We start from the raw sequence: 11,828 nt of genomic DNA, 5'->3' as shown, positions 1-11,828 counted from the left end.
TAGAACCGCCCATGAATGTGGTTTCAACTAGGTCCGCTAGCTGACTATAAACTCCTCTTCCCCAGTGGTTATACTATCAACTGCTGTTGTGGATTGAAGATTATCTACAGTCATGTCTGGAAGAGGAAAAGGCGGTAAAGGACTCGGGAAAGGAGGCGCTAAGCGTCACCGAAAGGTTCTTCGCGATAATATCCAGGGAATCACTAAACCCGCTATTCGGCGTCTTGCTCGACGTGGCGGCGTCAAGCGTATTTCTGGCCTGATCTATGAAGAGACTCGCGGTGTGTTGAAGGTGTTTCTGGAGAACGTCATTCGTGATGCTGTGACTTACACTGAACACGCCAAGAGAAAGACCGTCACCGCCATGGATGTTGTGTACGCGCTGAAGCGACAGGGACGCACTCTGTACGGGTTCGGGGGTTAAGAGATCCACGAAGAAGAAAACCCCAACGGCTCTTTTAAGAGCCACCCACATTTACACACAAAGAACAAGTTTGAGGTGGTGAAATTGTTATATATATATATATATATATATATATATATATATATATATATATATATTAATTGTGCTTTTTCGTTTACGTTGCCTCAAAATGATTTAAGCAAATACGAATAATAAACTTTGTTTTACTGTTATTCTCACGATTGTGCTTTGCAGTTAAAACAACATTTTCAAAGAGTTTTGGGCGTTCGTTGTCATTGTGCAATATTTTTCAATGTAGTTCACTATTGTTCTTACATTTATATAGTGAACCTTATATTTTAGTGAATTTCTAACACCGCACGTGTTTTTCAGCCTGGATGTCATGTAAAGTCAAATTCAGTGCTTTCCACAGACATGTTTGGAGGTTTCATCACGACAGCAACTTCTGCTTAGTCTTTATAATGACTGACGTTAATTTAGCACTCTTATGGAAAATTATAATATTTTTGTAATTATTTAAATCAGACTTGTTTTTTAGTTGTTTGTCATAAAATAACATCTCAGGAAAAATATATGGGGTTTTAGGAGACAATGTGTATAGGGAAGGAAATTATACATCAATATTCATATGAATGTAGAACAATTTTTTTTCATCACATGTTGCCCCAAGAACACATTAATATGCTAATTAGATAGTTAGATGCATTGTGTTGAATACCATTTATGGCCATGTTTACAGGCATAATTAAGTGCATGAAGTAACATGGTATATCAATTCATTACATTATATATTTCATAACATAGCTAAGAATCATCTTTGCACAACGTTTGATTAAACAAATCCTGAAACTTCCCATAGTTTTTGCCTAAACATGTAATTTATTGTCATTTTATTTTTTAAACAACTGGACACAGCATAACATATGAATAAAATATAATTTTTCAATATGTTTCTTATGTTATCTTATGCTGTTTCTTCTGCTGTAAACAATGCGAACATGGAAAAATACAACAAAACGTTTCAAATATGTTCATCTTTCAAAGCACAGTATTGTGCAATTATAGTGAATTCATGGAGTTTACATTGAGTAATAATACATTGTGTTATTTCTGCTTCTGAATAAACGTTCAAATTATTGAATTCGCAGCATTCCTGGTTAAAGATTTCTGTAATTATTCACACATTTTCTTATTCATTCCGGAAAAAAAATGCGGGAAAATGAAACAAAGGAATGGAGTCGATGTGGGGGATGGTGTTTATAGATGGGCGTGATTAATATTTTAAAGCTTCTGATTGGTCCGCCTACAAGTCAGTGTATGTGTAATGTGGCCAATGAGGTCACTCTATGGGGTGAAGACTCACAATCACAGAGACTCGTTCTTCCCTTTGGAAATTAGCATAGAGCAGCGCATAAAGCCCGCCTGCAGTGATTCAGCTTTATTGTTCTCTGAGTTTCTCTGATTGAATCATCATGCCTGAACCAGCGAAGTCCGCACCCAAGAAGGGCTCGAAGAAGGCCGTCACTAAAACCGCCGGCAAGGGCGGAAAGAAGCGCAGAAAGTCCAGGAAGGAGAGCTACGCGATCTACGTGTACAAAGTCCTGAAGCAGGTTCATCCCGACACCGGGATCTCCTCCAAGGCGATGGGAATCATGAACTCTTTCGTCAACGACATCTTCGAGCGCATCGCCGGTGAAGCGTCTCGTCTCGCTCACTACAACAAGCGCTCCACCATCACATCGAGAGAGATCCAGACCGCCGTGCGTCTGCTGCTGCCCGGAGAGCTGGCCAAACACGCCGTGTCTGAGGGCACAAAGGCGGTGACCAAATACACCAGCTCCAAGTAGAGGAGGCAGCTCAACACACACACAAAGGCTCTTTTAAGAGCCACACATATTATCTGTGAAAGAGCTTTGATCATTCACTGTTTTCTCATTCCATAGTAAAAGCTATTATCCGTCCTTCTGTGTTTATGCTGTTAAAGGGATAGTTCACCCAAAAATGAAAATTATGTAATTTACTCTCCCTCAAGTTGTTCCAAACCTGTATGACTTCCTTTTTTCTGCTGAACACAAAATTTATTTTGAAGAAAGTCTGTAACCAAATGACTGATGGACCCCATTGACTTCCATAGTAGGAAAAAAAAAAAATACTATGGAAGTCAATGGGGACCAGAAACTGTTTAATTACCAACCTTCTTTAAAAAATCATCTTTTGTGTTCAGCAGAAGAAAGGAAATCATACAGGTTTGGAACAACTTGAGTTTTGGACAGAGAGTGTTTATAAATGAAAATGCTGTTTTCAAATGTATCCGGATTAATGTAGAAGCTCCTACACAACACTCATTATTATACCCCATCTTCAGCTGAATATAATGCATTAGGAACAGAAAACAGAAGATAGTAAAGAATATGATCTTATACTCACAGATGAGAGGCAGTGCACTGGAGCCCATACTGTCACATTAATAGATTGTGTTAACAGCGCTGAGTGTTAAAACACACACTTCCTGTGTTTGAAAGAAGAGATGAGGGAGGAGGAGATAAACTCTACACAGAAATACACAGATAAAGAAAAGAGAGATCCAGTCTAAGATATTTAGCTACTAATTTATTCCAGTTGTCACAGCTCTGTTCATCTACTTGAAAATCACATTTTCCAGATCAGTTCTGATGGAGATTGTTCTCACTGTTATTGTGTTCGTTCACAGTCACACATAACTGGGAGCCAGTGTAAAGACCTGAGGACTGGTGTGATATGTTCATATTTTCTGGTTCTGCTCAGAATCCTGGCGGCAGCGTTCTGTATGAGCTGCAACTGTCTTATGGTCTTTTTGGGAAGGCCAGTGAGGAGTCCATTACAATAATCCACCCTGCTGGTGATGAAAGCATGCACACGTTTCTCTAAGTCTTGTCTGGAAACAAAGCATCTTATTCTTGCAATATTTTTCAGAATCTCATGAGCTTAGAATTATAAGGTTCTATCTCCACTTTTGGTCGAAACTGAGTTTTTGACATAATCTGATCCATTAGGTGTTTATTAATGCCTGTGTGGTGTTATTTTTGTAAAAAAAAAAATTATTTTTTTAGTAGTTATTAATAAAATAAAAAGGTTCCATCTTACAAAACATAAACCAAGTTGGGATTATAAGGTTCTATCTCCAGTAGATTCAATATCCAATCAAAACCCTGAATGAACACGGACGGACAAATCAAAACCCACTTCTTAGCTCTGTAGACTGGACACAGAGCAAAGGGCTGACATTAGCCTGGACATTTGAAGCCGGCGAAAGATGGCATTTCCATCTTTCTATTTTTTTTATAACGCATCAATCTATCTATCTATCTATCTATCTATCTATCTATCTATCTATCTATCTATCTATCTATCTATCTATCTATCTATCTATCTATCTATCTATCTATCTATCTATCTATCTATCTATCTATCTATCCTTAATAACTAATCAATCTTTCTTTCATTTTTACTAATACATCTTTCTTTCTTTCAAACTAATCTATCTTTCTTTCTTATATCTTTATTTCTAACTAATCCGTCTTTCTTTCTAACTTATCTATCTTTTTAATAATCCATCTTTCTTTCTTTCTTTCTTTCTTTCTTTCTTTCTTTCTTTCTTTCTTTCTTTCTTTCTTTCTTTCTTTCTTTCTAATCCATCTTCCTTTCTTTCTTACTAATATATCTTTCTAACTAATCCATCTTTCTTTCTTTCTTTCTTTCTTTCTTTCTTTTTCTTTCTTTCTTTCTTTCTAATCCATCTTTCAATCTTTTTAACTAATCTATCTTTTTTCTTTCTTTCTAATATATCTATTTCTAACTAATCCTTCTTTCTTTCTTTCTTTCTTTCTTTCTTTCTTTCTTTCTTTCTTTCTTTCTTACTAATCCATCTTTCTTTCTAACTAATCTTTCTGTCTTTCTAACTAATCTTTCTTTCTTTCTTTCTTTCTTTCTAACTAATCCATCTTTCTATCTTTCTAACTAATCCATCTTTCTTTCTAACTAATCCATCTTTCATTGTTTTAAATGTTTCAGAGCACAGAGGGGGTGGGGTGGAAAGGAATGAAAACATAACTTTCATGATGTTACACAATATTTTGTATGTTTTAATCTACTAAATGAACCGTTTTTAATGTATGTAAGATGCTTCCTAAATGTTTTTACAGTACAGATGAGTGGGGTGTAGTATGTGAATAAAACATTTTTTTGTTTAACTGTAATTTTTCCATGTCCATGTTCTTTGGAAAAAAAAAATGTCTTACAAACTTGCTTGGCTTTGATGTATACTATACTATTATATATTATATTGTATACTACAAGCTGTGTGCTTGTATTATACATATATAAATTGATTAAAACCAATGGTTATATACATTTATTCTTTGAAATGTGGGGTTTTATTTGTAAAAGTGGAGATAGAACCTTATAATTCCAAACAGAATCAGAGCTCTCAGAATTATAAGGTTCTATCTCCATTTGGGCCATCTTAAAAAAATCCCATTTCCAAATGTGCCAGGATTTTGATATTCTATCCTCAAAGTACCTGTAGGGTGATGGTCTTGTTGAGCTATAATAATAGATTATACTACATAACAGTTTTGCCAGCTGGGATGTAAAAACTTTGATGCTCAATATCTCAGAACTACCCTAAACGGAGATAGAACCTTATAATTCTAAGCTCATGAGATGATAGTATGCTGATTTAGTTATTGCTTTGACATGACTATTGAAACTAAGGTCTGACTCTAGTGTCACACCAATATTCCTGACTTGATGTTTAGTTGTTTGACCCCTAGAGTGAAGGTATGCGTTCACCTTGAGAACTTCATCTTTGTTTCCAAACGCAATGACTTCAGTTTTGTCTTTGTTTAACTGAAAAAAGTTTTGACACATCCAACTGTTGACTTCGTCAATGCATTGGCACAGGGAATCAATGGGGCTGTAATCGTTAGGCGATAGGGCTAAGTAGAGCTGTGTGTCGTCTGCATAGCTGTGGTAAGCAATTTGGTTCTTTCTCATTATTTGGCTCATTGGGAGCATATACAGGTTGAACAGGAGTGGCGCAACAATTGAGCCTTGAGGGACTCCGCATGTCATTGATGTCCACTCAGACTTATGGTCTCCTATACTCACATAATAACCTCTCCCATCTAAGTATGACCTAAACCATTTTAGGACTATCCCAGAAAGCCCCACCCAGTTTTCCAGCCTGTCAAGAAGTATGTTATGATCGACAGTGTTAAATGCAGCACTGAGGTCGAGTAGTACCAGCACTGATAATTTGCCTGAATCAGTATTTAAGCGAATATAGTTTATTATCTTTATGAGCGCTGTCTCTGTGCCGTGGTGCGGTCGGAAACCAGATTGAAAATTGTCAAAGGATCCATTCAAGCTCAGGAATTTGTTCAGCTGATTGAAGACAACTTTTTCAATGATCTTGCCTATGAAAGGAAGATTTGAGATCGGCCTATAGTTGCTTAATATGGTCTTATCCAGATTGCTCTTTTTCAGGAGGGGCTTAACAACTGCAGTTTTCAGGGAGTTTGGAAAACTCCCAGAGAGAAGTGAGGCATTTACCACTTCTAGAAGATCTGCTTCTAAACTGTTTAACACACTTTTGAAAAATTATGTGGGAAGTGTGTCAAGAGCGCTGGTTGATGTTTTAAGGTGCTGTACGGTTTTTTCCAAAATTTTGCCATCAATTTCTTTGAAATCAGACATAGTAACTACTTTCTCAGGTGGTCTGATCTGTCTGACCTCAGTGCAACTCAAGGATGTGCTGATCACCTTTCTGATATTATTGATTTTCTCAGAAAAGAAAGAAGCAAACTCACTGCACTTGCTGTCTGATAAAATTTCAGCATCTAGTAAAAACTTGTTCTTTGTGTGTAAATGTGGGTGGCTCTTAAAAGAGCCGTTGGGGTTTTCTTCTTCGTGGATCTCTTAACCCCCGAACCCGTACAGAGTGCGTCCCTGTCGCTTCAGCGCGTACACAACATCCATGGCGGTGACGGTCTTTCTCTTGGCGTGTTCAGTGTAAGTCACAGCATCACGAATGACGTTCTCCAGAAACACCTTCAACACACCGCGAGTCTCTTCATAGATCAGGCCAGAAATACGCTTGACGCCGCCACGTCGAGCAAGACGCCGAATAGCGGGTTTAGTGATTCCCTGGATATTATCGCGAAGAACCTTTCGGTGACGCTTAGCGCCTCCTTTCCCGAGTCCTTTCCCGCCTTTTCCTCTTCCAGACATGACTGCAGATAATCTTCAATCCACAACAGCAGATGATAGAAAAACCACTGGGGAAGAGGAGTTTATAGTCAGCTAGCGGACCTAGTTGAAACCAAAATAATGGGCGGTTCTAGTAAACGTCACAGTTACGCATCAAGCCTTGTTTATACTCGACGCAGCCGCAAGAGCGCGAGTCACCGCAGACCGCGCGCGCACCTCTCCAGACGGACGAGGCATTTATACTTGACGCGCGCTCCGTTGTGTTATTCTTTGAAACGACAGGGGGCGACTCGGAGTAATTTACCTCTAAACCACCGGGAAACAGCAGTGAAGAAGTAGTTTGCAAACTGGGTGCTTAATAGAAATGTGTTTCTATTCACAAAATGAGAGGCTTTTATTGGTCGCCATCAATGTAAATGTTTCTATGTGTATAGAGACAAAAGAATGAGGTTAATCACTGTCTGTTACCATCAGTGTACTGCCTCACTTTTATTTATGAAGACATTTATGAATGCAAACACAAAATAAAATCTTTAGTTTTTGTTTTTATTTCACAGCAAACTATAAATACAAATCTCTTTTGTAAATGAATTAGAATTTTAAATAATACACAATAGATAAAAAAAAACGTTTCTGTTTACAAATTTTTAAGTACTTTGTAATGTGTGTAATGGCAAACAAAGTCTATGCATCGTTGTCCCTCAGTGCATCAAAAAGGACCTGATTCAGCTTGAACTTTACATCAAGCTTCTTCCTTGGGTCCACTTTTGCAAGCATGTCAGCTAAAACTAATATAAACCTGTAGTCCTCATTGTCCTGCTGCATGGCACTTTGTCTCTCTTCATCCAGCCTCTCCAGTCTTTTTAGCAGGACATCTTCAGTGCTCCGTTTTCTTTTACGGGATAAAGGACATGGCGACTGGAAGGGATGCTGTGGATTGCCTCTCGGTGATGGTGTTTGTAGGGAGGACAAAGATGGCGTAGGAGATGGTGGAATATGCAATGTTATAGGAAGTGGAGAGATGGGGGGTGGTGATGGCGTAACTGGTGAGGAGCTGTCCGAAGTTGTTGTCTCTGGAGGTGAAGCAGATGTTGAAGATGTTCCAGGTGACTGTGTGGCCATGGAGATATGATCATCTCTGGTGTTATCTTCCTCCTTAAAAAGGCAATAAGTCAAAAAAATCAATAAAAAGTATTTTAAAAAACACAATGCTACAGAAATATAGAATGCCTATGTAAACACAATGTATTCAAGTTCCTCAGGCACATTACTATATACTTACATGTTCAACACAGTAAAAGTATTACTTTGCTAATAACTTAAAAATTAAACATACAACTTAACTTTTAATTAAGTAATTACATTATACAACATAGGCCTATCATACAATCTTACGCCTATTTACGTCAAAACAAAATTAAATTACCAAAAAAATACTAGTTAAATTCCTTAACTTTTAAAAGAGAAAAGGTAATTAAAAATATTGCTCATCTCAACTTGGAATTCCATATTGGAATCGGTTTCACGGTGCTTTACATACTGGGACAGCCAACTTAGTTTGTTTAATATTGGCGGATTGTTCTTGTATCCACCTGGGTCACCGCTTCTTCCATGGACTTTTTTCTTGGCTTTGACAAATTTGTCTCGAAGATTTTTCCAAACTTTTCGACAAAATACGTCTTCCTTCCCCAACGTCTTCGCAATTTCCCTCCAGGAATTCTGTGCCATCTGACTGTCTCTATGGTCCCGCATGGAAGGATCATAAACATGCTGGTACAGACGTACCAGCTCGGACAAAGTCGCCTCGAAATCGTTCATCTTCGGATGCGGCGCCGCGCGCGATGTTACAAAAAGTGCCGTGCACACCGCCAGGCGAAATTGGGTCTTGCGAACCCAACGCGCGAGACCGCCCACTCCGCAATGACGTCATTTTTGCCGCGCGCGCCTCGCGATCTTGCGGCTGCGTCGAGTATAAACAAGGCTTTACCAAGTCGAGGTCAGTCTTTTGATGCTTGATGCTATTGGAAATAAGTAAAATTTAAGTAATATTAATAAATATGTAATCTTACTATATAAAAAACATTAATGTATTAAAAATAGACAAATTATAAAATAGACATGATATAAGTTTAATGGGGTTGAATTCTGTATAACTATAGGGCTTCAGTCATTTTGACCCACAAAGGAAGGATTTGTTACAGGTAAAGAGAGGATGAGGGTTAATGACCGTACGTGTAATGGCATATGCCATTACACGTACGGTCATTAACCCTCATGAGGCATTTACCACTTCTAGAAGATCTGCTTCTAAACTGTTTAACACACTTTTGATATACCCTATATTTTCACACTTTTGAACCCTATATATAGTAGCATAACACTAAAACCACCGTACATTTCCTTAATTTTGCTTTAGATTTAATACATAAAAATAGCTTTTTATAAGACCACCGTGGCATATTGAAGTTCCGTTTTCAAAACACCGTAATATAGAAATCATCTTTCATTGAGTTAATGAGGTGGCTCTTAAAAGAGCCTTTGGGTTTGTGTGACTGCTGGGGGTTTAAGCGCGCTCTCCGCGGATGCGGCGGGCCAGCTGGATGTCTTTGGGCATGATGGTGACTCTCTTGGCGTGGATGGCGCACAAGTTGGTGTCCTCAAACAGACCCACCAAATAAGCCTCGCTCGCCTCCTGCAGGGCCATGACAGCCGAGCTCTGGAAGCGCAGATCAGTCTTGAAATCTTGAGCGATTTCTCTCACCAGACGCTGGAAGGGCAGTTTGCGAATCAGCAGTTCAGTGGATTTCTGGTAACGGCGAATCTCTCTCAGCGCCACGGTACCGGGCCTGTAGCGATGAGGCTTCTTAACGCCACCGGTAGCGGGTGCGCTCTTACGGGCAGCTTTAGTGGCCAGCTGCTTCCTCGGGGCTTTACCTCCGGTGGACTTACGAGCGGTCTGCTTAGTTCTCGCCATTGTTTCTCAGGAGATCAGTTGTGACTATGATTGTGAACAAGACGAAGAAATGAATAGTTGTAATACAACACAGCGCGTATTTAAGCCTAGGGCTGCCATGCGCTCATTGGATGGCTTTGCTTCAGAGGCATTCGATTGGTTATTGTCAGGCGTCTGTAAATGGCAGTTGGCCAATGGCTGTGCGCCTCCTGTTTTCAAACAAGAGACGACATTTTATGGTTCCCGCCCAAACATCATTTGTTTCTTGAAAAAAAGAATAGGCGAAATCAGTTTAATATTTTGTACTGTAAAAAACCCGTGATTGATTTTTTTATATATATATTATTGAAAGTGTAGAGTTGGACTTGGACTTGTTGAACTAATAGTAAAAACTGAGATATGTACATAATATACTTAATCTGTACGTTATGTTTCATTTATTTGTATTTATATCAATATATCAGTTTAAAACTATTTAGCCATGCTAATAAAACTATATGCACTTTCATAATACATTCATTAAATCCTTACAAATAATGCAGTGAGAGTGGATAACAAAACATGTTACTCATTGGAATTCTTTAGGGACATGTATTTCTAGTCAGATTTTAAGAATACAAACTCAATCATCGAACAAAATCATTGAAAACAAACTGATTTATGAATAGAATATCAAACAACACTTTAAAAAGAGTTAGTTTCCGTAAGACACAATCTTCAACCTGTAGCACTATTTTTTTATTATTGTTTTCTTTTTATTGTCAGCATTGCAGTGGCGGAGCCAGGATTTTTTCATAGGGGTGGCCAGGCAAGGGCCAGCAACCAGCCTGGGGTGGCACAGAAATCTTAATTATTTTATCATAAAAAATAATTTGACTATAATGGATTGGACTGTTTTAGTGCCTACACAACTGAATAAAGTTATTTTGTACTTAATTGTAATTCAGATAGTAGTGAATTAGGAATCATGGAATACATGAGTGATTTTTATTTTATTTTAATTTTTTTATTACCCACCACCTCATGTTAAAATTAATTAAATAGTAATAAAAGGGCACACACTATAGCTAAAATTCAACTTGCTCAGCTTGGTTCTGGTTCTCAATCTCTAATAGCTTGTTCTACATTGTTGCATCTTCATGGATGAGATAACATGCAGATAATATTGTAGTCCAAATATTATTCAACCTTCAATACGTTTTATATAATCAATGAACTCATCAACCAATTATGAGTTTCTCAAAAAAAAAAAAAAAGTTTAACTTTCTATATTAGTTGTCAAAATAAATAATTTCAACAGTTCTATCATACCTAGGCTAAATTAAAAAGGAAAACAAAAGTTCTCTTTTGAATCCCCATGTGCAACAATGTGAACAAGGCGGAAGTCAACAGCACATAATGTTAAATGTTATGTTTTTGCTGAGCATTGTATAGTACAAGAACTGACAATTCGCTCTCCTGCCTTTTATCAAACGGATTTTAATAAAAAATTAAATAAAGATGGGACGAATGAAAACACTCTTTCTTGGAGAAATTGTGTGGCTCTTAAAAGAGCCTTTGGTTTGAAGAGAAGCTTCGGTCAGTCTACTTGGCCTTCGCGGGCTTCTCGGTCTTCTTGGGCAGCAGCACGGCCTGAATGTTGGGCAACACACCACCCTGAGCGATGGTCACGCCACCCAGAAGCTTGTTCAGCTCCTCGTCATTGCGCACCGCCAGCTGCAGGTGTCGAGGGATGATGCGGGTCTTCTTGTTGTCCCGAGCGGCGTTTCCAGCCAACTCCAGGATCTCAGCGGTCAGATACTCGAGCACAGCGGCCAAATACACCGGAGCTCCGGCACCGACGCGCTGGGCATAGTTGCCTTTGCGGAGAAGCCTGTGAACACGGCCGACGGGGAACTGCAGTCCCGCCCTGGAAGAGCGACTCTTGGCCTTAGCGCGAGCCTTTCCCCCGGTTTTGCCTCGTCCGCTCATTTTCAAGAATAGTTACTTTAACCGACTGTTCTGACGACGTTAACAAAATGAATAAGATCAGTGAATCCACATACTGTGTTTAAACGAGAGTGCCAGTCGCCTATTGGTTTAGACTGTGATAAGTTTCAAACCAATCACTGAACTTCCCTCCAAAACCCATCCCCCTTTTTGGAACGATCATATGTATTGACTAGAGACACTGACAAAAGAGACTCATGTTTGATAGAAAAT

The 11,828-nt window shown here is 38.7% G+C and overlaps 5 protein-coding genes across 5 annotated transcripts; 2 read left to right on the top strand and 3 right to left on the bottom strand.

The window, feature by feature from the left end:
- The first annotated feature begins 93 nt into the window (after nucleotides 1-93).
- LOC311080201 (histone H4) lies at nucleotides 94-502 on the top strand. Its single transcript, XM_084109994.1, has one exon. It carries the CDS (start codon nucleotides 113-115, stop codon nucleotides 422-424), a length of 312 nt encoding a protein of 103 aa, XP_083966120.1. The 5' UTR covers nucleotides 94-112; the 3' UTR covers nucleotides 425-502.
- Nucleotides 503-1,894: 1,392 nt separating this feature from the next.
- LOC311080192 (histone H2B-like) lies at nucleotides 1,895-2,354 on the top strand. Its single transcript, XM_084109986.1, has one exon. It carries the CDS (start codon nucleotides 1,897-1,899, stop codon nucleotides 2,269-2,271), a length of 375 nt encoding a protein of 124 aa, XP_083966112.1. The 5' UTR covers nucleotides 1,895-1,896; the 3' UTR covers nucleotides 2,272-2,354.
- A 3,950-nt stretch (nucleotides 2,355-6,304) lies between these two features.
- On the bottom strand, nucleotides 6,305-6,713 carry LOC311080207 (histone H4). Its single transcript, XM_084110000.1, has one exon. The coding sequence runs from the start codon at nucleotides 6,692-6,694 to the stop codon at nucleotides 6,383-6,385; it is 312 nt and encodes a 103-aa protein (XP_083966126.1). The 5' UTR covers nucleotides 6,695-6,713; the 3' UTR covers nucleotides 6,305-6,382.
- A 2,515-nt stretch (nucleotides 6,714-9,228) lies between these two features.
- LOC311080174 (histone H3.2) lies at nucleotides 9,229-9,647 on the bottom strand (the record flags this gene model as incomplete). Its single annotated transcript, XM_084109968.1, has 1 exon — nucleotides 9,229-9,647. The coding sequence occupies one exon, from the start codon at nucleotides 9,645-9,647 to the stop codon at nucleotides 9,237-9,239; it is 411 nt and encodes a 136-aa protein (XP_083966094.1). The 3' UTR covers nucleotides 9,229-9,236.
- A 1,487-nt stretch (nucleotides 9,648-11,134) lies between these two features.
- Nucleotides 11,135-11,617, bottom strand: LOC311080179 (histone H2A-like). The gene has a single exon (XM_084109973.1). It carries the CDS (start codon nucleotides 11,595-11,597, stop codon nucleotides 11,211-11,213), a length of 387 nt encoding a protein of 128 aa, XP_083966099.1. The 5' UTR covers nucleotides 11,598-11,617; the 3' UTR covers nucleotides 11,135-11,210.
- Nucleotides 11,618-11,828: the final 211 nt, after the last annotated feature.

This window comes from Abramis brama, assembly GCF_963993115.1.
Source record: "Abramis brama genome assembly, chromosome: 3".
NCBI lineage: Eukaryota > Metazoa > Chordata > Actinopteri > Cypriniformes > Leuciscidae > Abramis > Abramis brama.
The sequence above is the reverse complement of the archived record's forward strand: the minus strand, read 5'-3'. Positions and strand labels throughout refer to the sequence as shown.